The 27,524-nt window shown below is 38.5% G+C and overlaps 1 protein-coding gene across 7 annotated transcripts in view; it reads right to left on the reverse strand.

The window, feature by feature from the left end:
• The window catches only part of MTUS1 (microtubule associated scaffold protein 1), a 115,783-nt gene that overhangs the window by 80,130 nt on the left and 8,129 nt on the right, over positions 1-27,524 (reverse strand). For 6 of the 7 annotated variants that reach the window (XM_021536582.4, XM_077782850.2, XM_021536329.4 and 3 more), the window contains one exon: positions 612-2,772. In XM_021536582.4, the coding sequence (XP_021392257.2) occupies positions 612-2,591 (1,980 nt within the window). In that variant the 5' untranslated portion in view covers positions 2,592-2,772. Of the gene's footprint in view, positions 1-611; positions 2,773-6,832; positions 14,009-27,524 lie in introns of those variants that run through there. The other variant, XM_021536421.4, reaches the window with a different exon arrangement.

The raw sequence follows: 27,524 nt of genomic DNA on the forward strand, positions 1-27,524 counted from the left end.
GAAGACAGTGAAATTAAGGTGTTAAAAACAAAATGTTTCACCAACTTACTGGTCTCTGGGTTGTGTGACTTAATGTTACTGATAATATATGCACAACATTTACACAACTGATTTTAAAAAGTCTACTTTAGTTGTAAAGCACATTTTGAAAGAAAAAAAATTCCAAACCCACCAATTTATCTCTAATGTCTATTTGAAATCATAGCATCACTAGAACAATCTTGAAAAAAATGTACATTAAAAGCTGTATTTGGAAAACATCACCAAGTTATGCTAGGCAATTTTACGAGGTTGACTAAATTAAGACTTGTTTGCTTTTATTAAACATCTTACAAACTATAATGCCTTAAAAAAGGACTTTACTAAAAAAATTATGTTATGGAACAAGATGAAGGTGGAGACACTAAATTGCAATTGAAGCCAACTGCAACTCATCTGTAAAACAATACTTCTTCACCGTCTTTACTAGGGAGAGACTTCACATAGAAATCAACACTACAGTTACACTTGTAGACACCAAACTCATTCCACAATTTTCACATTGTACAATACTGAATTTTCTTTTTTGCAAATGTACAAAAACATACAGGTATGAAAGCAAAAAAACTTACCAAAGGAACAGAGTGCACTTCAAATGTTTCATTTGCCATATCTTTTACCAATGTTGCTTCCAGAAGCACTCCTATGTTGCTGCATTGCTCTTTTTCACCTTTGGTCAGGTCAGTATTTTGAGTACAAGGCATCATTAAGGAGTTCGAACTTTCCATTTTATCATTTAGTATCTCTTTTGATTTCTCTCCAGATGCTGGAAGCACAGCAGAAGCCAAGCAGCACACTGGAGGGGTAGCACTTGCTTCGTCAGTGTCTTTCAGACTTAACTTTAATGCAGGTGTTTTTGAAACCTTATGGGAAGTGTTTCTGGGATGTGTTGTGGCATGACTGATTTGGCTAGTGAAAAGGTGTTTGTTAACATGTAGCTTATAGGGCCTATTTACAGGCAAGTCCACCTTAGAATCTTTAGCTGAATCTACTGTTTTTTTCAGCACATTTACAGAGGAGGACAATTGCCTTGGGGAACCAACCCTTGAAGGTGAGGAGACAGATGATCGTTGATGGGACTGGGGAGACTGTTTTAATGCTGCACTGTCTCTTGGCTGTGGCACAGGTCTACACACAACCTTTGGCTTAACATTTTTAAAATTAGGTTTGGGAAAACTAACTATCTCTGATTTCTTTGCTTTGGTTGTTGATGCAATAGGAGGCCTTCCCATTGGTTTTCTTGCAGTTTGATCTGAATTAGCTTTAAGCCCAGACCTGTTATGCCCTCCTATAAATGTTTCACTTTGTCTTAGTCTAGAAGACTTGTCTCCAAGTTCTTCCAAAGCTGAAACAGAAAAAGTCCTATTTTTTGATCGTTCTTTAGGAGTTGAAGTATATAGAGATGAATTGCTTTCATCAGCTGTTGGACTGAAGACCACAAAAGTTGCTTCGCATTTCAGCTCAGGCATAACCGTCTTCTTTAATTTTGAAACACTGCAAGATACAGAAGGAATGTTGTGCATATTCTGAAAAGCAGCATTTCCAGAAATACGCTGTTCTTTGGTTAAAGGTTCACTAGTTTTGTTTGATACTTGTTCTCCATCCATTTGATCTGGGAGAAGGTGCACACTATTTACATCCCTATCCATGCACACTTCAACACTGGAATTCCCAGTTTCATCCTGGAAAGGAGTAATCTGCAAGGATTTCACTTGGTCATCCTCATTACTATTAATGCATGGTGATAATACATCTCGCTTATAATGATCTGTACATCCAGCAGGTAGTTCTACAGCCTGTGCATCTGTTTCCTGTGATTCATTATCATTCTTGATAGTGTTTTTCTGATCGTGTTCAACACCTGCAGAGGTGAAATTAGGTGTTCTTTCTGAGTTGGTTCTATCAAATTTCTCTGTGACACATACTTCAGAAGAGATCAACGTTTCTCCCAGATGCATGTCATCATTTAAATCAGTTCTCAGATTCTCACCTGTAACATTAGTAACATCTAATGTGCTCAGCTGGCAGCATGTCCTGTCATTTTTCAGGGACTGCATGTTCTGCTCTGAAGCAGAAAGAGTTAATACAGACTTGGAGTCGGTCTGACTGTAAGGCACTGAGTGTTCGATACTCTGATTTTGCATTTTTGCCATAGAAAAATCACCTTTTGCTAAGCTTGTCATTACATCCAAACCACAGTTCAAAGGACATGTAGAAGTCTGTTCAGTCACAGAAGAATTGCATGCAGCATCTGTATCTCCCAATGGAGCTCCTGTGCAGCTGTATTTACCAGGTGTCTTCTGCAGATCAAGTACTTCAATACACTGCTGTTTTAAAAGACTTCTGAAGTCACCTTTATTTTCAAAAATGGTATCACCTTCATGCTCAGCCACTATATTTTGGGCAGTTGAATTACCATGTATCTTGGTGGCACAATTCTCTGAGGAAGGTGCACCTCTGTCACATGCATAGCTATTTCCATTTTCATCCCTTATAAGCAAGGAAGACTTCAAGCCATTCTTTGCTTTGTCATCGGACTTCCCAATATTCATTTTGAAAGGTAAATTTTAAACTGTTTTCATTTTATAATTCTTTAAAATCTCAGAGAATGCAGATTCTTCTGAACTTCGCAGAAAAAACCCCAACTGCTTTTCCCTGGAATGTGTCAATTGTTCTGAAAGATATTTAAAAAGCAGTTCTTTGTTTTCATGTTTCCAAGAAGATTCAAATGTTCTGGAATTAAAAAGAAATTTTAAAAAGTTAGCCAAACCAGGATTTTAAGACAGTAAGTATTCCTAAGTTTCTAGACTTCATACATCAGAGCAGCAACATAGAAGCGACACTCAGAATGCCAGTGAAGAAAAACTTCAGTCCTCATCCCTTGATGCAGAGCAGTAACAGCCCTAGAGACCGTTGTTTCTCTGCACTGAAGGCCTTTTTCCTGCCCTTCAAGGCAGGAATACATAGCAGAGGCAGATGAAGATTTTGAAAGTGTTATTTAAGGTATCTGAATTGAAATAGAGAGAGGAAAGGGAGGTTTGTGATCAGCTCTGGGGCTAAAGCAGTACACTGCCCCCATGCTGGTGAGGCAGCCAACCGTAGACGCATGTGGGACACCTTCAGAGTCACTGGAAAGCAATTCCATACCAGTTAACTGCCTCCATCTTCCAGAAAGATGACACGAGATTAGCCAGATGACAAAACAGTTCCAGTGTCCTCTCCAGCAGAGCAGAGCCATATAGCCTCACCCAAAACCCAATGGAAAGGTGACCGGGTGGGATTGACGTGGACAGACGATGGAGGACAACTGACCACACATGGGGTGGAGAGTCACAAACAAAAAACAGCACAGAGCCCTTACAATATACAGTGACAAGCTCCTAACAAGCACTAAGACTGCACCCAAGTACCAAAACCACAAGGATGTGAATGAGAGAGAAGATCAAACAGTCCAAAGCAGCTGGATGACCTCTGTAGTGCTCCATATGAAAGGATCCTAGTACCTCTAATGAGACCAGAGGCAGGAAGAACTTCAGATTTATAACATATGGTTGCAGTGGGTAAGGAATCTGCGAGAAGGCTTTCAGAGCAGTTAAAACTTGAATGGGTGGGAAGAAGTTCACTGGATCTGACAAGGCAATCTGGCTGAAGATGCATTCATGGACAAAGGTCAGCTTCCTAACTGAAGAAAATTACCACCTCTTGAACACCTTTACCTGTCTGGAATGACAAATTATACTCTCCAATCAAAGAGCAGGAAGGGGGACACTTGTCATCAAAAACAATGAGCAAACAGGCTTCTGGTGTTCAAACAAAAATGCAGACATCAGAGTGTGGTCTCCTCAAACAAGGATACTGATATAACGATGTATTTGAAATTTAGTGCAGCAGGACATGTACATCAGGATTAAGTATGGACAGTGGGCAGAATAACTCATCATTCACATAATAATTACATTAAAGTCCAAAATTATTTCACTGTTTCAACTATGGTGACAATACAGGATGCAATACAAGACAGTTGCAACAAGGTCAGAAAAGATGATGATAATATTAAAAATACTAATATTAGATTTCTGGTATAGCAATGTTGATTAGATACATTGAAGAATAATTCTGTAATCATATTTTTGTAGAGGAATCAAAGACTTCTTTGGGAAAAAAAGTTTGTTCTGAGAAGCAACTCTTGATTTTTTTCTTTAACAAATGAGTTTAAATCCTCACAGAAACCATGTAAGCCATTCTGGAAACCACAGTAGGGGAAAGAAAACAAACTCATGCACAAATACTTTGGAAAGCATAAAATGAAGCCAGCATACTAAGTAGGGAAAGGTAGATTAATTCTTGTATTATTCAAAATTCACTTTTTTCCTTAAACCTTACTTTCTTCAGCTGAAAACACACTTAAGTGACCACATTCAAAATAAAGCCTTTATCATACTAATGAAAAGTATAAAGCTGCAGGGCCCATAAACAGTTCTGAGTACAAGACAGCAGCATCCAAAGTAAGACTACTCTAGAACGTCAAGAATTTTTCTGTTCACTATGAACCAAACACAGAGTGGCTTCTGGCCCACAACATTGTCTTTCCATGGTATTTGAACATCTGACTCAGACTGAAGGTAAAAAGACCCTGAAATAAGGAAACAAAATCTACTGAGATCAGACAGCACACCTTCCTCTGTCCCCTTCCCATTCCCAATATGAAATTACTTGTCTAGCTAAAACATCTCCTAGTTCTTCAAGGCTGATTTATATATTTTGCTTAGTATTATTCAATCCCTAAAGAAGCATAAACAACTGTAGTACCCTCACTTTCACCTTTAATTAGGAAACTTAAGGCAGATTGAAGAGTTCTTCAAAAAAAGTCTTTCCTGAAGGCAGGGCAAGAATCTATTATGAATAATTTTCCATTAGTTTAAGTCAATCACAGAATCAACTGCTGAAAAGTATTTGCAAACTTTGGTTTCACTGTTGTTTTGACACATGGAAACTTGCTTTTACTTGTCTGGATAGATACTAGCCCTTAGCACAGCTTGCTCACCTAGTGACACAAGAGTTAAGATTCCATTTTGACTCAGCAGTATCTCAGATCAAACCAGAAGTCTTACCTCTTTCAAGAGCTTTCATTCTGCAGAAAATAGGCAACTTCAAGACTTAGCAAGAATAAAATCCCAAGAATTTAAAGAATGGTGCATTACCTTACAGTAGCTACTGTATAGCTACTATATGTAGCTAACAATGCCAAAATTTAAAACAAAACAAAAGTAAAGTTTGATTGAACTGATGCTGAAGAAGCTAAAAAAAAAAAAAAAAAAAGGCGGCAGATTTGATACTGAGTAGATAAATAATGAAGCATATTAAAGTTGCACATACCAAAGTGGACATATACATATATGTCTGTTAGTGCGCTGGACTTTCACATAGCCAGAGCATGTGTAGAAATAAATTACTAATTCAACTATTTTTAAAGCAAATTTTCACTATAGTAATCAATACTTTCATTAACAAGTAGACCAGCTTAAAATACAACTTCACATTTAGAGTCTTGAAAGCATGCTGCATAAAAAGAGAGGTATTCCTAAGGATCAGCTATGGTATTTAAAAATCTGTTACCTAGATGAACATTATTCTTTAACAAATTGACACTCCATAACTTCCCATGTAACAAAGAAATTAATTAGTTTTAGATTTGCCATAGAAGGCTGAATGAAAAATTAACCTCAGCCCAGCATCTCCACCATGGGGGGGTCAGCAGCAGACACACAGACACAACAGTTGCCCTCGCCGAGAACACACTGTTCCTGGCAACTAGTGACTTCAGGAATTTTCTAAACTAAATACTAATAAATTTGCTTTGACTTTTTCTTACATCAAGCATTATGAATGCCTGGCCTCCACAACACACTACAGTGCAGTGCAAAACAGTTTAGCTGGTTTTGCCTTGGTTAAAGCTCAGCATACAAAATTTGAGTTGCATACTTCAAGTGCTACACACTGCAGAAAACGTCTGCACTATCTGAGCTCTAAGTTTTCCCCTTCCTCAACTGAAGTAAGAGCTTGGGATAACAGCAATACCACTGGGAAAACAAAAACAAAACAAAAGAAAAAACAAAACAAAAATGAAACCAAACAAAAAAACCAATAACAAAATAAAACCCACAACAAAAGAAGCTTCGCAAGTAGACTGTCCTAAAATGAAGAGGGATTGGCTGCCAACAGCCCCAGATGCAGGAGAAATACACTAAATACACTACAACATACAGAACAGAGCTTAGAGCAAGATCTTGTCACTTCTACTAACCAACAAGAGGTGTCCAGGAGTGTGCAGTCACTTATTCATGTGAGGTAAACAGAAATCAAAGCCAGATAATTACAATACATAATTCAACTCACAGGTTGACAAATTACTACAAGAATTCAAGTTTGTTTGTGTTAGTGTCACAATGCAGATATTAATAATTTTTTACTTTTCATAGTACTTCATCTGGAACTTGACTCTTTCAAGCTAATCATCACAGAGTATTTACTAAAACCCATCAGCTGTTTGTAAGCCTGTATGAAGGGGGACATGGGGTGGGGAATAAATCTGAAAGCAGAGGGTGTGCCCAGACATGCAGGGAGGCAGTCTACAGTGCTCTAATTAACTGAACATGCTTTGATACCAGGCAAAATGCAGCATCAGCATTCCCACAGAAAATTGTATTACACGGTCATAATTACCACTATCGCTGAAATTAAAAACCATAGAAAGCATTTCATATATGAATGCATTACACTACAACCAGTTTACCTGACCATGTCCTGGAACACAGCACAGACATATGACTTTTTCAGCATGTACATCTGGCATTGATGGCATCATCCACAGCAACCAGCCATCCTCCCAATATGCTGTTCAGTATTGTTTGAATATGCCCCATAAGAAAGCACTAGGAAAACACAAAATAGTTCAGGTAATGCTGCATTTACACAGAATTGCAGATTTCAGAGCTGTCTCTGCTGCCTCAGTAATGTCACATTTTAATGTAAAATAGCCTATTACCAAGCTAATTCAAACTATTCTAGAAGATTAAGGTAAGCTCCTGTAACAACTTTGCACAAACATTTATAACATTACATGCACAATCTACTCCTAACAGTGCATTACATTAAGTTCTCATATGCTCATGACACTGCTTGCTTCAGAATACACAGTATCACCAGCAAGTGTACTCTGAAGATGTTTACAAAAGAACAAAAAACCCCAACAAATTTCCAAATCATAAACAAACCCACTCCACAAGGTAGCTAAGCAATATTTGTACACTTTAGTCAAAGGTATTTTAGAAGTCAGAAACCATGTTAAACACTTGATACAGTAAGCAAAAATAGCGTGCACTATATGTTTGCAAGCAATCATGCAGGCATTTTTGACTGAAGGAATACTATCACTTCCAAAGGTATAAACCATCAGGTTTTGCCTTCTACTGGGCTATTTGCTAGACTGTTTCTAGGCTGAAGCAGCAGCATAATATAAAAGTTACAGTAATCAAGAAGCATTAATTTTAATCAGTTACATCTTGGTAACTGAGGTTCTAAGATATGGAAGAAGTAAAGTAGAACAGCAGTTCCACTGCATAAATTGGACATCCTGAAGTTGTGCAAGACATTTTGACTTCCCATAAGATGTTCAAACCATGACACTACCATCAGACTACCCCAAAACACGACAGCTAATCCTAACAAGTACACTGACCCACGTAGTTTGCCCTAGATGTGAGTAAATGGTTGCTTGAGACAGCAATGCTAGTGTTTTCTCCAAACTCTCAGCCTCCAGCAATGCACTCCTCAGTGTTGGTTCAATGGAAAGCTTCAATGGCTTTCAAACCCTTCTTTTTTTTCCTTGCCCCTAGGCATTGCTTTGCTAAGATGAAAAATCCTTATCTATTTAATTACTTATAAACTCTGGCCATCCTTGTTGTCCTGTCTTTAAGGACATTGTGCTGTTCTCTCTAGCTTCAATTTCAGACCATTTGTAAGCACATAACACACAGAGGTACTCCAACAGAATTATACAGTGTCTTGATAACACAGTTCTTCCTATTGTAATTGTCAACTTGTGAATTTTTTTGTTAGGTAAGTTTTAAGCAAACTGTATTCAGTAGTAGAACACTGATCCATTTTTTTTTTGTTTGTTTGTTTTTGTTTTTTACTAATAAAACCCTTCTTCTACTTAGATAACCAAGGTATTTAACATAGTCCAGAAATGTCATTCAGTATTCTAGGGACTTAGAGGTACATGCAATGCCCTAGACAGAGTGTTCTGCAAATGCATGTGTCTTTTTCCCCACTCTATTTTACAGCAACTGCCAGGATGAAATTCACGTAAGTAAGAGCTAAGCAAACACCAACCAGTGACAAACACCAGCTACTAACACACTGCAAGTAAGGAAGTGTACTTTACTGTCTAAGATTAAAGGTATGATCAAACAAAACAAAGCTATATATTTGAATATGCCAATGAGAATAGCAATAAGCCCCTTGTTTGAACAGTCCAGCACACTCTCATAACTTAATCAGACTCTCATTTGTAGCTTCATTAAGAAAGCATTCATTGCCAAAAGTGTCAGGCTACTCACAAGGTTTTCAACTCCACACATGGTCAGTTATATACTTAGTTACAATTTGCTTATCCATTGCCATTTGTGAACAAAGCCTGTGCATGCTTTTCCATGAGATCAATACTCAGTCATTTCCTCTTTAGGAACTTGTAAGAATACCATTAAGTTCTTTCTTAATGGTAAATTAGACATTACCTTTCAAAGAGAGACTTTGGGGATTTTTTTTTTTTCTATTTAATCACAACTAAATTATTTAGCAAAAGCATATGTTATTGTATAAGGAAGGATAAACTTCCAGGTCAAAATAAAAGTAAGGAGCTGGAACTTGAAAAAACAAATAGTACATTTATTATGGCACTTCCTTGCAAGGTCAAGGTTCAGGTACTTCTTTTTGTAAGACTTGATTGAATAGGTAAGTACACACAAGCCTGTGAATGTCAGAGCTCAGTGTTCAACAATCCTCATCAGTGTTCAAGTTATTTGACTAGATAGGGGTTACAAATCTGATCACCTTCTCTGTTTCCTGGAATTCTGCTAAACTGGTTTTGTCCACTGGTACCATTTAAAGGGTACATTCATACATTTTGGTATCTTGAAGCTATGAAACAGTGGTCCATGATTATTCAGAGGAACTTTCCCTCTGATTGAAATATTAATCCTGCCTGATAGAAATACTATCAGTATAGGAAGAAAGGCAGTAATGTATTATGCAGAACAAAAGATACTTTGTCAACTCCTGCTAGGTCTGTCTATCTGCTCACATAGACCCAATAAGGTTTGTGCTCTTCAAGAGTGTTCTCAAGCTTCACGCTAGTCTTCAGATATCCAGTCATTTTCCTGATGCCTCTCATTATACATTCTTGATCATAATTTCTTGTTCTCTGACAAAATTCAATCCATCAGCACCCCTGCTGCCCATTTTCCTTTAAATCAACTTCAAACAGTCAAAATAGAAGCTGTTCCAAAGTAACAAGTCATTCCTCCCACCAACCTTTCTATCCTGCATTATGTTTCTCTTCTTTTACAGACCTGTCAATCCCCTTAACTTGCCCCATGTTCTTCTATTCTCATCCTCGCTAAGTAAAATCTAGTAGGGAAGCAGGTACACGGAGAAGCAGGAATGGCCATAACAGCTTGGAATTTGCAAGGCAAAGTGTTTTTGCTGGTGGCTTTAGGGTGGTTTGGTTTTGACTGGTTTTTTTTTGTTTGTTTGTTTGCATGTGATTTTTAAAATTTGGGTTTTAAACATCCTGATTATTTAATAAATAATATTTAAGTGAAGACTGCTGCTAATCTCTTCTTTGCTGACAAGTACAAAGCTTTCACAAAACACTAAGTATATCCAGCAGAAATATTCTGCAGAAGCAGCACAACATTGCAAGAGTGGTGGCTAAAATGCCAGTTGTAACCTTTGGAGTTAAAGAAAAAAAAAAAAAAAAGGTGGTTGTGTCCTAAGAATGAGCCACAACTGGGCAGGTCAGAGTAGAAATGGCTTTAACACAATGTGCCAGACAGCATACACTGAGAGTTCTTAAGGTCATGTGCTAACTTGAAGCTTTTCATGAAGCATCAGTGACCACAGCCCCAGTGTGAGTACTATACAACGTGGAGTTGACATTAGCAGTACTCTCTGTATGGATTGTATCAATGGAATTGGATAGTTAAAGACATAGAAAGATTCATCTGCTCTCATGCATTGCATGTCCTTCAGATCTTCACCTACAACTGAGAAGCCTTTCAGCATTTGGCTATATTTAGCACAGACATACGATATGAACTAGTTTACAGAGCATCTGAAGTACTCCCAACCTGCAGTGAAGCAAGACCCTCTATGCACAGCAGTACTATTTAGTTTTAGTGGAATATTCTGTGCAATACATCTATAACTTGATTCATTTCTATGAAAAAGATGACCAAATTGGTAACTAATGACTGAAAGAACAGCACCTTTGCCATGATACTGCTTTGCAGTAGAAATTGAAGAATTAATCAATATGCTTAGGACTTCTCACATTAACCAAGCCAGAAAATTAACCAGCTTGCAGTTTTTGCAGACTCAAAAGTTGTTTGCTGTGCAGAAGTGGTCATTTATTCAATAAAGACTACAGCCAGCCAAGAACAGTTTCCACTGACACACCAAGAAGTTCTACCACTGAATTAGGACTGCATTTTGCACAGCAACATCATCACAGCAGAATTTAATTCTGAAAATGCTGCATTTGCCAATAAAAAAACAGTGCTTTTAGACTTAAAAACTACTTAGGATATTGATTTTATATAGTGGGAAAAAAATCGAACAAAAGTGCAATATACCAATTACAGGAAATAATATTTTGGTAGCCAAATAGGAAGGAGCACCAACCCAATGATTAGAAGTCCTAAAGGCGCAATGGTTATTGAGGATTTCCAGTAAGTATTGCTAGATAGTAGTTTAAATCCAAACAGTTTTGCCAGTATTTCACCTGCAGTGTTGCACAACTGGGATCTGGAGCAAGGGGGCAATTCACAGCCATTGTTTCAAATGTTACTGTCTCAGGCAGAAATAACCCAAATAAAACACATTTGGTTTACATTCAAAAGAAAATCTTGTTTTTCATACAAAGGAAACTGTTTCTCACAGTGAGATCTGCCCTGATACAAGAGTTGTATACCTTCTACATTTCTTGGTTGTTTCCCTTTGGACCCAGGAAACAAAAGTCCCCAAATCCAAGAGGGACCAGAGACAAATGGCAAGAAGCATGCTGTGGCAGTTTTGCAGAGCATCAGTTTGATATATGCAATGCTGTTGGGTAGCAGGCTGCAGTCGATGCTCTCTGGAAAGCATGAGTTCACCATACGGCTTGATGCTTGACACAACTGATGACAGGCTGCTTGCAGCTCCACAAGGGCTGAAATTCCACCAGGACCTTGAGGGTGAAGGACTGGAGAGAAGGGCAAGCTGGGCACATGTTGCTTGAAAGGCAAAACCAGGGCAAGGTTACCCAAGGGATCCCCTGGGAAGGATCCAGACATGCAGGCTTGCTGGCTGTGCCCTACAGTTTCTCCTTGGCTCGTGGGATAGGGCTCCAGTTGAGTCCTGAGCAGCAGCACTCCCACATAGGGATTGCATCTGCAGGGCAGCAACAGGACTTGTAGCTTCTGTACAGAAATCATCCTGTCAGTCCATCTGAGATCCCACAAGAATGCTGTAGTCTAGCAGAGAATTATAAATTTCTTCCTTAAAACTCAAGTGGTACAAAACAATTTTAAAATATTTTTCCTTTAATGAATTTGCTTGAAGTCAAGCATAAAATCCAAATGGTGCTTGTTACAGACTACATATTGTTTTACAGTATAGCCAAGCTTCTTCTAAAACTTTATTAAGAGAGCTAGATGTTATAACTTCAAATGTAAACTCCTCAAATAGTTCTCCCCATTCAACTAATAGCTGACTTGACAACTTCCCACAAGAGTAAAATGTATATATATCATCACATTATTGTAGATTCTCTGGAACTACTGTCATATGCTATATAGGAACATTAGTTTTGATTTCAACTCAAAACTGACTAAAATAAATGCCACAGGCAGTGACAGAAGTGTTACATACCCAGTGCCACATCCATACTTGATGTTTCCCAGTGAGTTTCAGCTTCTGTACAGACTTCCATCAGATAAGAGATATGCACAGCTAGAGGACATTGCACACACTGGCACTGTCTCTAACTAACAGTGAAAAGTGTTTCACTGTTTCACTTGTTTTTCACTAACAAGTGAAAAAATAACTCTCTGATTTTACAGTAATTAGATCATAACCCTTGAATAAGTGACAACCTGAGTCTCATGATTAACAGGCAAAAACTGCCTCTCTTGCTCTGGCTGTTTTTTTTCAGTCAGCTTTGTCTTTTTTGCAAGGACTGATCACACATTAGCTTATGCCATACAGTACCCTCGGTCAGGCAATTCACTTATATACATGGATTGATCCTCTGCAGTCTTTAGGACTTGGTCACCTCCTGTGTAACCCTTTCGGCTTTCACTTCAGTGGCTTTATAAGCCTGATGGAGTGAAATTGCATACAGGCAGTGACAGCAGCAGGATGATTTAGAAGGTATCACTCTGATCTGGTACATTTTCAAGCAGTCGTTCTACAACCAGATATGCAGTCTTCTTAGCAGCAACCTACACAATGCCATTTATTGGGCTAAAACACCTTTAAGACATGCAAGTCTGCAGCAGTAAACAACTGGAAATACCCATATAAAGGAGTTTCTCACTATTACTATCTAAAAATGTCTTAGAAGGAAAAAAATTACTGCAACTTCTATAGATTCTGCACCGGGACAGGCAAAGATTCTATTTAAATGATATCTTTATATTCTTACATTCAAAATTCAAAGCTTCCCTGGCTCAAAACTGTAGAGAACAGCAGGGTTTAAAGCATCACTGTGCACAAGCTGCGCTTTGCAGGCTGTTCATCCAAGGACATAATACATACCCATCATTAACTGAGAAAGAATATTACTTCCTGGATTTACATGGGTCATAAGGCCTTCATTATTTAGTTCTGCTAAGTACCAGCACCAAATGGCAGCTTCAGGGCCAAGAGTCACTTAAATCTACAGACTTGCCATCCGTATCAAAGGCAAGTCACAAACACTTTGATAAGGAAAGTATTTCACCACTCTGCAGTACTGGTGGAAAGCTCTTACACAGGGCTAACACAAAGAAGCATACTTGAATAACTTCATACAACTGACATTAGTTTGGAACATAGATAAGAAACTCCTGCATTTCTGCTTAAAGAAGCAAGAAAACAATTCTCACAAATAGGCAAGTATTTGAGCTGCACATTGCATGGAGGGGGGGCTTTAGGGAATGAGGAAGAAAAAAATAAAAAACTTATGCTTTTACCTAGTAAAAGTTAATTAACCTTGCACAACCAAACACTGTCCTGTGAAGGGTAACCAACTTCCTTTTGAAAGCAATCTCAGATCATTTAAGTTTGCATGACAGAATTACTTCCTCTACCAGCATCAAGTTCAACAAAGCTTGTCAATAAGGTTGCAGTTTCTAAATTTTCATCTAGAAATCCACCAATTCACAGTGCACAAACAAGGATCCTCATGTCCTGCTCAAACAGGACTCTGCATACACAGCTTGTTGATACAACTCTGGTAAATGAAATCCCAGAATGCTGGAGCAAGTTGAATATAGAAGTGGTGCCTATGGAGGTGCAGGGTGAAAAAAAGCCCCAACAAAATAAAAAAACCCAAACTACAACACACACCCAGTGCTGAGTAATCTTAGCAAATAACTAGGGGGGGAAGTCATTAAGCTTCTCCTGGTAGGAAAATACATAACCCTAACTGCCAAAAGCTGAGCAAAAAAAAAAAAAAAAAAAAAAAAAAAAGCTGAGCTGAGTAGAACATCCAGGAGAATACACAAGATCCAGTGGATCTCTCATTTCTGTTTCTCTAATTTTAGAGACTATTTAAGAGTACTTTCTCCCTCCTTCATCAGGTATTGCAGGATATTCCTGGGAAAGGAAGCTGTTTCTATCTTGATGTTTTTCCTTCAAATCCACCACTGGGGTTCTGCTCTCTCTGTGCCAAATTAAACATACCAGAGAAGTGTTTTCACAAGCCACTTGGGCAGTATACTGCTCACAGATGTCAACTACAGGCCATTAATACTGCATTAGGAACTTTCTTCAGAGGAAATTGCCTCACAAGAACCAGGGGTGGAAAGGATTGGCACCTGGAAACCACTTGCCTCTGTCCTCTGAAAAGTCCACCTACAGAAAAGCCTTCAGTATTGCAAAGCAATATTTGATAGTTAGACTTAAAACTGTTCAGAAGTTTGCTGAAAGAAGTAACAAGGAACAGTAGTCTGCAAAATAGTTCTAGGAACAGGATGGTGACAATAAAGTTCCTTGGGCTAAATTTCTCCCACCTACAAGGAAGTTCCTTATCAAAACAAGGTATGCCAGGAGTCAGAAGGAAGGACATCACCCAGGAACAGGAACAATTATCATGCACAAGGCCAAGGTTCAGTCTGTGCACAAGTACTAAGCACTCAATCCTGCTCTTCTGATCTTGCACATGACAGCCTGACTGGTTCACTGAGTACTTCATTTCTGACCGTTGATAAGGGTTTTTAAGAATTTTTTTTTTTTTTAATTAAGAAGGAGAAAGATGTGTATTCTTAAATGATCCCATGACAGGTACACAACCTCTAACTGTGGCATACATATTGGTCTCAAAAATCAAGTTCTGTCAGACAATCAAGCCTTCCATGGCAGAAGTTGATAGACTGAGTCCTTTGACCATTTTCTTCCCAAATCATCGCAATACAGAGAATGGCAGGTGGGAAAGGTAGCAAAAGCAACTGTTTTCCTAATAGTAAACTGTACTAAAGTCTTCTGAACTGTTTCACAAAATCTTCCTCTCCCCCATCCACAACAGAAGCAAGAGCAACTGCCCGCTTAAACTTTCTGTTTCTAAAAGTTTTAAGTCCTACAAGTTTACCACCCGCCTCTGTCTTAGTCACCAAAACTGTGTTTTTCCCCATCGTGTCCTTGAATTCCAAGTTTGCATAACAAGATTGAGAAATTCAGGCTTTCAATTATTCTCATGCACATTTCAAATTAAAAGTTGGCTACTACCAAATTTAAGTGCTGTGTACAAGCTATGTTCATTCCTAAAAATTGTTTAGGTATTCAAATCTGAAATTCCATGTACTACAAAGAAACTGCAATTTCACACAACAAAATCCAAGCCAATCACATGCTACAGCAGAAAGACTGGAAACTATGAGAATGCTTTCTGTATCAAATATACTTGAGGTATTCACACAGACTCCACTGAAAGAGCCAAGAGCCATACACATAGAGAACAAACTGGCATTCACATGCCAAGAAGCCAGAGAGCTTATTTTGGATAAAGCAGAGTAATCTTTACAAACAGAAGAACATTGCTGCCATCAGTGCCTTCAGTTCTGTGCTCCAGCTTAGCAGGTAAGTTTTACATCTTCATCCTACCACATGGTTCAGTTAGTTTGCAAAAAATGGACAGAACACAAGAAACACCACTATTACACTGCACTTACTTCAAAAAGCTTGCTCAGCATTAAATTCCACATGCAGAAATAAAATGAAATAAACCTCGGTATTCCAGTTTATTTGTATGTCAGTACCTGTATGCTTTATATGACCACACAATGGAAAAATACATCTTAAAAGCTATTTGACAAAACATTCACAAGTCTTATCACAACCACTGATTCAGTGCAATAAAACACTGGAGCTTGCAGTTAGGTTAACTTGATTAATCAGATACCTATCTCAACCTTACTCTTTCATATAAAGAGTAACTCATTTGTAGTGCACAAGGAAAAAATACAATTCTAGGATTTAACTATAAAATGCTCACTCTTTAAACAACACAAAATATATTTACTAAGATCCCTGTTAAGTTTTCAACATCAAATATATACGTAAATCAACAGTTAGATCAGCAAATAATTTGGATTCCAAACCAAACACAGGTTAATTGACTCTATTCTGAACCAAACTATATAATAACAAACGCACAGTCAGGCTCTGCTAACTGAAATTACAGCACCAGAACCATAAGCAGAAGTTGGCATTTGCACAGACTCGCCGCATGGCCTGGGCAGAGCCATCTTGCATGTACCTAGAAGGTCACTACATTCAAAACATTAACTATGGAAGGAAAACCAAGTACCAACTTAGACAACATTCCTGTGGTCTCACCACCAGACTTCTTTCAAATTGAGGCTGCCAAAGTCTCTCGTATTACATGAACTACCCAAGTCTGGCAGCCCTGACATCCACCCCTTTGCCAAGATGCACAGAGCCAGCTGAGGTCCAGGAAAGCGGACAGCTTCTCCAACACAAGGAGAACCATCTAAGCATATTTAACAACCAAGCACATGCAGCTGCAGCAATCACAATTGCACTCTCACTTCAAGAGTAACAACTACAAGGAGTATCATCAGGACGATGGGACACCAAGACCAGACTCTCCTGACTGTAGGCTGCCACATCTTCCTCACAATTAGAATAAACCCTAACAAGTTCACATACTCCAGATGCTTGGGAAAAAAACAAAGGTTCTAGTCAAAGTAAGAAGAAAAGTAAAGGCCCCTTTTGGAAAAAGATGTCTGAATAAAAGTCTCCACTCAGACCAGAATGACAAAGATGGCTTTCAGACTACTGACTTGGGGAGGGGAAGAGTTAGAGCTAAGTCAGAGTCACAAGAATACATTTTGCTTAATAACCTACCATATTCAGAAAGAAAAAACATGCCAGTACTGTCACACTTACACAGAAAGAATATATACAGAGAAATACCAGTCAGCTGCTTCTGACAGAAGGTACTTGCAGACTTTCAGGTATTGGTCAAGTGCTTTGATGGCAACAGTGTATTTCTTACACAGAACAAATTCAGCCACTATACTTACACCAAATACAAATAATCTGCTAACTAAAGCCTCATGGGGAAACCAGAGTCAAGGTGAAAGCTGCTTGTAAGACATGTGGGCACATCTATTTACACACACATGAATGGTCATTGACAGCCTCGTGTACAGCAGAGTGACCAGGAATGGGACAAGACGTACAAGAATTGTACAATTCTGTCCAAAAACTTGTACTGTGCAATAACCTCAGATCCCATACTCCCTCAGATCATAGTAAGGGAAACCAAGTTTGTGGACCCCACCACTGTCTCCACAGCCTGCACTCCCTTTCACTCCATCTGCTAAGGGAATTATCCACTTTGGAGAGAAATGAAAATCAGCACGTTAGTAAACTGTGACAATGGTTTCCCTTTCTCAGTTTGAAAAATATATATATGCTTACAGATATATTACACAGAATAAGGTACAGGTCAGAGTCCACAGCAGTTCTGTTAAACATTTAAGCAGATTCAACTTAATGCACTTTTCCAGATCTTTTGGCTAGAGATGTTAGCCCACTGTGCTACAGGTCAAGTTAGTCCTGCCTACAAACAGAGTATTTACTACAATTCAAGAATACATTCAAATCAGTAACTGTGTTGGCTTGAATACATTTTGCATTAGTAATTTCCTCTTTTTTTTCCTCATTCTAGTTTTAGGTCTTCCCCCCTTCCATAAATTAGAGAAACAAATTACATTTCCTTTATCACCTTTATAGGTTTGATTTATATTTCCTTGTAATTTAGAAATCAAATACTGGCAGATACTGTTTCAGTATTTTAGCTTAGCTAAAGATAGCAGGATCAGAAAAGATCAGACACAGAAAAGCAATATCTTAGCATGCAAAGATCAATGATCAAAGACCACTTCAAATACTGAAAATAGCAGAAAGACCTACTAAATAGAGGCCCTTTATCATCTCCAACCCTCCATTTTAAGAACTGGAACTTGACAGTTCTTTCTAAACTTCTAATAAAAAATGGCATTTTATACTAGTTTTGCCAACACATCAACGAGCCTTCCAGGAAATAGTGTGTCAGCAACATATGGAAACTACGTGAAGGAGGTTTTTTGGCATTTGTCTCTCAGCCTGGTATGTCTTTAGACTTAACTATGGAAGCCACTAACACTTCTGTTTTAGCTGTAAAATTTAAAACACAGGGAACATAAAATCAATGACAGTACATGTTTATCATTCAATACAAGCGACCAAACCTCACTCGCAAGTACTACCACCTTCTGTGTAATTTTTACAACTAAAGGATTTACTTTGACCTACTTTTAAGCACAAATCTTGAGAAAATGCTAATAATCTTTTCAACCTCTAAATTGAATAAATTGTAAGTGTCACATATAAAAGCATGTTTCTATGTTTATGGAACAGACAACTTCAAGCAATGAATCTGGGAAGTTATTTGGTGTATAACAGCAACTTACACTAGGGCACAGTAGAAAGAAATATACTCCACAAACTACTTACTTAGTCAAAGCACAAGCCTTTCAAAAAGGACAAGTCGAGGCTGAGTTAGATTAATCATCAAAAGCACCCTGCAGAGGCATACAGCAGAGTACAGCGATCAGTGGGAGTAAGGGAAGAACAAAAACAAAACCATAGAAGCCAGATTAGAGAGAGTCCTCTCATGAGATTTCAACTTTCAAAGATCAGCTCAGCCACGCAGCAATAAAAGACTCAGGCTGAGGAATTTTCCTTAGACGCTCTGCCAGCACTGCATCAAACTCCCTGCATGCTACTAACACATTCAACAGGTTTGACAAGGACTTCACAAGTTTGACAAATGCTATTTGTACGGAGGTCTTTTCTGTAACACTACAGATCATGTTCACACTGAGGAACAAAACCTCTAGCTAACAAAATAAGCACACCTTTGCCTTGGCCAGGGCTGAAGTAAGAGGAGGACAGACTTACTCAATTCACTTTTTTTGTGACTGAGGAACTCAGAAGACTTTAAAACCACAAACTACTGTTTTCATAAAGCTGTGGGCTACCACAACTCAAATACAGTCAGGCTACAAAGTTACTTCAGAGCAATTGCTGTGCCCAGGAGTTCCTGCAGCCCAGCACGACTAGTGCTGTCGGCACAAGGCTCCACAAGGTGCTGGGTGCTGAGAGCATACAGGTGGGCCCATGGCAAAACACTGACCCTGTGCTCCAGATCACAGAGAAACACACACACACAAGCGTTTCCTGCATTGTCACTGTCCTTCTCTTGTGCATAACAAATTACAATACAGTTCCCTGGGAGGGAATTTTATACTGAAAAGTCTGCAGAGCAGCTTGGATAAATGTAATCTTAGCCTACCTTCAGACAGCCTGAGAAAATAACAGTTGTTTGGAAAAGTCATAGTGCAACATGTCAAACAATTATTCATTTTGCCTTATGGAACTAACAGTTCTCCCTCATCTATTTAAAGTGACATAAACTGCAGTTTCTTAACTCCTGTCTGCTACAGGCAAGTAAAGGTGAAAATGGTACTTCCAAAAGAGTGAAGACTTTACTAAATTAATTTAACCACATCAAAGAATTAATCTGGAAGTGTATAACTTGCTAAACCTATTTACTTTAGGCTTCTAAATTAATTCAGCATTGCAGGAAAAGTGGGAAGAGATAAAAAAAGAAAACTAGAATACATTAGTTATATGAAACACTGTTAAAGTTACTTTCGCCCTCTGAAAAGATTTCTTTCCTTAGGGCATAAAACAGTTGGAATAAATACAAACAAGTACATTTTAACAAAGTCAATTTAAATGTGAAATTATCATAGTTATATTAAACTTCACTGTAACATATTTATAATTTAAATTAAGCCATTTGAGTGCTATGTGCTCATTGACACTTTTAAACACAGACAAGAAGAGTTAAACATTTCAGAGTAATTTCTCTTTTTCAGTGAGAGCTTTCTCCACATTCAATTTATTCAGTTCAATGTCTAGGTTTTCAAGCTATAAGGAATGAAGCCAACTGAAATATCTTAAAAGATCACAAAACTAAACACCTTTTTTGTAATATTTTTTCCAATACTTCAGAAACAAAGTTATGAATCTTAGGTATCCGGTGGATAATGTGCATCCAGCTGGTGACACAGAAGTATTACTTTAAATTAAAGATAACTGCATCATTTCTTGTAAGAATTTATAAGCATCATTATGGAAGAAGGCACAGAGCACCAACTAACTCTTTTGCCTATAGAGAAATAGGTGACAACTGTTACATTACTAAGACATTCTTTTAGCAATAGAGGTTAAATGAAGAAAATTATTGCTCTTTGAAGAGGAAACAACTCTTTCAGCTATCCCATGTTCTTGGATGACAACCTCTTTATCCCAATGAGCTTTTTAGCATTTAAATTCTTCAAGGTGTCAAACTAACCTGGCAAATCCAAGTTTCTTTCTGCCTTGCAAAACTTAAGTGGATGGCAATAGGCTTTGAACTCCATTTAACACACAGCATACTACAGCTCCATAGAGTTACCAATAGAAGAATATAATCCTGGAATAACCAAATCTAGGCACTACACAGTTTGTCATTGAGATCCCATCTAACAGCCTCAAATACTGACTACCAGTTTATTGTATTTACCATTAGAAAAACACAATGTCAGAAATTCAATACAAAACTAGAGAGTTGACCATCTACATAATAGGAATAGCTGTCTCCAGGCTATAATCATCACAGCTAAGAGAACTGGGATTATTCAGCCTGGAAAAGAGACTTCAGGGTGACCTAACTGCAACTTTCCATTACCTGAAGGGAGCTTACCAGAAATATGGAAACTATCTATAAGAGCATGTAGTGACAGGCCAAGGGGGAATGGTTACAAACTGAAAGACAGTACGTTAGATTACACATTAGGAAAAAATTATTTACTGTGAGGGTGATGATACACTGGACCAGGCTGAACGGAGATGTTGTGGATGCCTCATCCCTGGAAGTGTTCAAGGCAAGGTTGAGATGAGGCTTTGAGAAACCTATCTAATCAAACATATCCCTGCTCATGCCAGGGGGGCTTAGAACTGGATGACCTTTAAGGCCCCTTCCAACCCAGGCTATCCCATGATTCTGTGATCTCTGAGAGAAAAACAAAAACAACACACAAAGATGCAGAAATCAGAAGAAACTAATGCAATAAGTATATAGCTATTGACTGGGAGGATACTCAGGCTGAAGAACCTCACTCTCAGCACCACAAGCATTCTGCATTCAGAATCACTGGGTGATGAATCCTGCTGCTGTTCAGCTGGCGCAAAGGACAAGGTAGGGTATGTTAACCATCTAACAGCCACATGCTAACACCACCCCCAAAATAAAAGCAACACCGGCGGAAGCTTGCACACACAGGCCCTTCCTCCCCTGCTGTGCCAAACCTGCCTCATCATCGCCTGACTTTCCTTGGTCCCTAATTGAACTTGTTATGGCTTGATTATGACTTCAAGGACTTCTCCAAAGCTGCTCTTTAAGGTTAGTCAATACTGAGCTCTGGACTGATGTTTCTACTTCATTACTCCCCATTTTGCCCATAACAGACTCTCTCACGGAGATTAACATGCTTTCACTTTATTTAAATACAGCACAAATATCTCCCTGTAAAAAAAGTGATCACCAACCATCTGCTCTCCTTCTCCTCTCCCCTTCAGAACAGATCCAAATTTATCTTCTCTTTGACCTATCCATTAATATTTTGTAAACTTATCAAACCTTTAATCTGCATGATTTCCTGAACAGGTTTTTCTAATTTCTTGCCTACCACTTTTGACTAGATTCTAAGGAAAAGTTTTCCCACACTAAGGATGCTAAAGAGTACTGCAGGAGCAAGCTAACTACACATGGCAGCACCAGGCACAGATCACTGTGATCTTCTGAGAGTTAAGCTGATAGTTTGAACATAGTTTTCTTTCATCTAATTTAACATGTAAGGGGTAAAAAAGAGCCTTTTTCTTCAGAAGTAAGATTTGAAAATTTCCTATTAAAAGCTCCTACTGCAAGTTTTCTAGCTGAGTTATTTAATGTGTTATTTCTTGAATGAAACACAGATTGCCCTTTTTATAACCTTCTATAAAGCAGTCAAAATAAACTTTTCTTTGTCTTCATCTTCTCTTTACCTCTGAACCACCAGCAGAAAGAGGCTGGTCTATCTTAAAAAGCAGCCTGCCTGTCCTCCCTTCCTGAAATGGCCCATGAAACAGCCACTTAACTAGAAATTTCTTTTTCATTTATAAGGAAATCAGCAAATACATAAAACTGTGATAAAATTGCCTCCAACTACTGACATCTGACATAGATGATGTAGAAGAGTAAGCAGTTCATAGCAGTTCTAGAGTTGTAGCACTCATGGAGGATGCTTATTGGTACTGTGCAGATTTCTTAACCATTTATGAGGGGACCCCCCCACCCCTTTGGTTCACATAAATCACATCATAGTACGTGATGTATGAATTCTGTGCAGGACATTTGCAGTATCATTCCTTTCTCTATGATGCAAATATGAACTCAAGCAAATATCTAATACTGGCCCAGACAATTTCACTTCTGTGCTGTAGTACAAATACCACACAATCAGAGTTTAGCAAAATACTAGCTTGTCTGGGAAGTTGTTGCAACCTCAAATCCTTCTTCCATTGGTTTGGAGTGATGGGATTTATAATTATTTTCATTAAGAGTTCTAACGTGTGAGGTTTTACATCTATACATGTTTAAAAATTCACATATTTGTTTAACTTGAACATGAGATTTGTAAAAGAAAGCACGATGAGGAAAGAAAATGGTCTCCCCTGCCCAGCTTACCTTAGCATGCCTTGAACACTGCTTCGTTCTCTCAACTACAGACAGCATGCAGTCACCAGTGCAGAATGTGAAGAAAATGAGAAAATCCTTGCGATACTTGGCAGAAAACCTAGGTTTGCATCATTTTGGCACGAGAGGCAGGAAACGCTCCCCTGAGTGGGATGCTTTTAGCAAACTTCTTAGTAAACTTGATGTCAGAATCTGACTGGATTAGAGATGCAGCCACAAGGCCAAAGCTCCCATCTCTCCCAGGCACTGGTAACCCAGTCCTCTGGATTAAGGTGGAGAGCCCTAGAGATGTGAAGAATGCCAGGTGCACTTGCTCTTGCCTTTCTTCTTTAACTTGAAGTTGTAAGTATCAATACTGCCAAACTAAGCTTTACACACATCAAACCTTTGTTTAACCCCTACGTTCCAACCCAAAGAAAAATAACTAAAAATAAAATCATCCAAATTTAGCAAGTTACCCAGTTTTCAACAAGTTTAAAATTACTTCATGCAGATTGGTACCCTACATTAGAACTTGTTCATACTTGACTTTGATCCACAGATGAATGCTACCACTTAGCCTAAGGACTTCTGTAAAAAGTTCTAATAACAACTGTAAAAATTGCCCTCAACTGAATAGAAAAAAATCAGTCAGATATTCCTCCTTTGGGATAACCCTGTTAAGGATTAGGGTTAAACTATAATCTTTCAATTTACTAGATCACTGCACTATTGAGTAATTTATTTATTTTTTTGGCTACTGAGGGAACTGTTTGAGTTTCAGGTTAAGCACATTCTGTTCCACTTAAATGGCAACATGCCAAATACATTTAAATATTTAAACATTAACCTCAAAGTCACTGGTTTGTAGAAAGGCAGCCGTTAGTCCAGAGGGATTAAATTTTTCTCTAGGCAGTATCATTGAGTGCAAAGGTCATTCTGCGTCTTTCTGCAAGCAATTTCTGGAAGAGCTGAAGAGCATGGAAAAGATATTACAGCACTCATAATCACTTCAATGACAGACTTCTTCACAAGAGCCAACAGACACACATTATTTGACATTTTCCCTTTTCAACACTACAGACTCATCTTCTGTGTTTAAAAATGCTACTCTTTTGCTGAATGAAAAAATACAGGGTTGCTACAGTTACTCTTAATAGTTTTATATTGTATGGTTATCCAGTTATTCAATGTTACCTTGAGGCACAAAGTAAGATGAATTTGCTATCAAAGACTTCTCTACAACAAAAACAGTAAACAAAACATATACACTGAAAGACTATTAACTGTTAAGAGATTCAAGGACCTACCCATTTGTACACAGATCCAAGTTTTCAGTCATAAGTAAACAGAGATGGGATGGACATGAATACTGCATTTTCAAATGGTTGGGGGTGGGGGAGTTTTTTTTTGGGGGGGGTAGGGATCAGACAATCATTGCAGGAAGTTCAGGGAAGGAAACAGCCCACACTTTGCAACTGTGTTGTAAGCCACCTTCTGCTACCTACAGACCATGGTTAGTCCTGGAGATTGAGAAGCTTAATTCTCTACAGCATCTAACTGTATTCGTATTTGACAACCACAAACATACTTCTATATGAAGCCACTGGTTAGCAAAACAAAATACCACCAACCAGCTATCAAGTACACACAGCAACTGATTTTTTTTTCCCTAGAAACCTCTTCCCCCAAATTTTTTTTAAGAACTAAATTCTAGGCTGCCCCTCTACGGGGAGCTTGCTTCTCCGTATTTATAAATAAGTAAGCAGTTTGTAACAGCAGCTTTATTCTGACACCAATCAGATAAAAACATAAACTAAATATAACTTACATAGATACTACGGAATGACCTCTACAGAACCAGACATCTTTTATCAATGATCTGCACCCATTACAGAGAGACAGAAATATTGATCTTAAGGTTTGCCACACAGTTTCTACATGGCCTTCAATAAGAAAACTAAACAACTAGAAACATCTGAAAACCTGTAAAGGAGTGACCTTGTAGAACACAAAACTCTCCTGCTTATTTTACACTGAAAATAGCCCACTGCAAGAGAAAAAAACGTCCCCACCACACAGACTTACTATATTTAGGTGACACCTTACCAACAGGGTAACCCCTAGGAGAGTAAAGGCTGGAGGCATGCCCACATGCCAAGCTACACCACTGAGGTGTCAAATGTTCTGCTGGGAGAGCTGCTCTAACCACTGCAGTTTCTTACCTTCACTCTTTTCAGTTTTGAGTACATTACAGTTGTTCCTTTCAAGGCTCCACAGTGCTCATTTTGTCGAAAAAGTGCATTTTTTACAAAAGTGTGTTTGTGACTACATGTTGTTGTAGAGTAAGGCTTAAACACCAGCACAACAGCGCTGTGACCTGTGTCAGGGCAGCAGTTCAGCTTACTGCAATAAAGATAGCTGGGCACCAAGGGGAAGAATTACAGTCCTAATTGCCACTAGGCTGGGACAGGTGGAAAAAGCTGAACACTGAAAAACATTCAGAGACCCCAACTAACATGACATGCACCACCCCATCATGCTTGAAGCACCTGGCCAACAGTCATCTGGGCAAGCAGGAAGCTACTAGTCCAATACAACAACAACAAAAAGCATACTCAATACTTTTCTTGTTGAAGTAATAGCAAAAGCTGCAATGTATCTTTCAGTAAGAGGCAACTTTTAGCAAGACTTCAGAAGGTCTAATGATACAGCCTCTGCACGTAGGAAACTGAAGATAACTCCTATTCAATTATCACCTTGCAATTAAGGTATTAAATGAACTACTAGCTCAAGCTGGCTGAAATTTGGAGCCAGGCTTACTAATTTCTTCAGCTTTGAGACATAGCTTGATTAAAGCAGAGAAGCATGAATAAATACTAGTTATACCAAATACAAGTATTATGAAACCTACAATGCAGATGCTTTATGGTATTTGACTTCAGAGCCCACTTGCTGAGCAGTGGGACACTTCATTACACAAAATGTATGGCACAAAACCCCAGACAAGCTCAGGACAAGGAAAGAAAGGTAAAGATGTGTCCTAACTACATACAGAAACTGCTCAGATGTCTTGATCTGTGTGTTTGTGCAATAAAGCAGAAGCAAGCTTTTACCACAAGCAGTATACATAATGAAGTGGTTGTCCAAAAGTATGTCCAATCTCCTGAGAAAACTGCCCAACTCACAAGGTTTGTATTACCTGCTATTAGAATATCAAGCATCTACAATGCACAAAGAATCCTTAGGTGAAGCAGTAGTCTGCACAACTCCAAATCAGAAGCTATTCATTACACGAGAATATTGAGCAAAAACATTAATTCTGTTACTACAGATTCAAGCACACTAAAGTAGGTGACCTTCCCAGCTGCTTGGCAAGCCTCTGCTGTCCTTCCAGGCAGATACTGACAGTGCAAACACCTAAAGGCATCCAACTGCCCAAGGCCACCAACCTATGCTGATTACAGAACCAGCCTTTATTATCTCCTAGCATCAAGGCTCTGGCTTGATGTAATAATGTGTCGGAAGACAACACCCAGACAGTTCAGTTTCATAATATTCAACTATAACAATTCCTCAACAGGTCCTATGAATTATTTATGACAATGAAACAAAGCAGAGGAAACACAGATGCACTACAAGGAACATCCATAGTTTTAAGATGCTTCTATACTGAGACACAAGTAAGGATGCAAACAGAGCAAAATATCCAAGGAATTCCTTTCATTTAGGGAAAGCTTGCAAACAACTTCAGCAATCCACCTGCAGATACAAAAATTTCATCACCTGAAACTCAGCAACAAATAAAATTACTCTTACAAAATCAAAGAAAGCATCAAAAAAGAACACAGTAAGTAAGTAATCTACTATGTGATATAAAAATAATTCTCAGACAATTCTGACAACAAATTAAATAAATCAAGTCACATGTTATAATACATATGAACTACATCATACCAACAGATTTTATTTCAGCACCTTCAGGCTGTTGATGGCAGCTGCTGCTAACAGAGACCTGAAAAGGATGAAATTTCACAGACAACAAATCAGTTCATGTTCCTTCCACACTTCTTGAAACATAAAGGAGTAATAATAAAGTTCTGTAAGTTTGGCGCAACACTAAATGAGGAGCAAATAAAGCATACAAAATAACATTCTCTTTGGTGGAAATCTGCAGTAGACTTCAGCTCCTGCAAACTTACACCTGAAGTATTACTGAGATGATACAGCACTATACAGGCTGCCCACTTAAAAGTAGAGAACACACCTGAAACACGGAGTTTTGTTCAGATAGCAGTAACACAAACACCAAATTTCTGCACATTTTTGTAGATACCTTCTAGATAACTACAATGTAATCAAATAGTCAAGTCAACATGGAAGGCATCTTGCAGAGGTGAAACTGGCAGACAAGCCATGCAATTAGGTAAGTTTGCAACAGTGGAACAGCAATCAATAGGCTTTCCAAGATTAGATAGCAGCCATAGAGTAATGGCTTTTAAGATCCTCGACGACTGATGGGAGAAAAGCAATAACCAGTGCACACATCAGATAAGAGTGCACTGCAACAGACAGAGCCTGCTTACACTGCCAAGAACTGCTAGACCAGTACATCCAGAAATGGTCTGCA

This window comes from Lonchura striata, chromosome 4 (genome assembly GCF_050655825.1).
Source record: "Lonchura striata isolate lonStrDom1 chromosome 4, ASM5065582v1, whole genome shotgun sequence".
Classification (NCBI taxonomy): domain Eukaryota; kingdom Metazoa; phylum Chordata; class Aves; order Passeriformes; family Estrildidae; genus Lonchura; species Lonchura striata.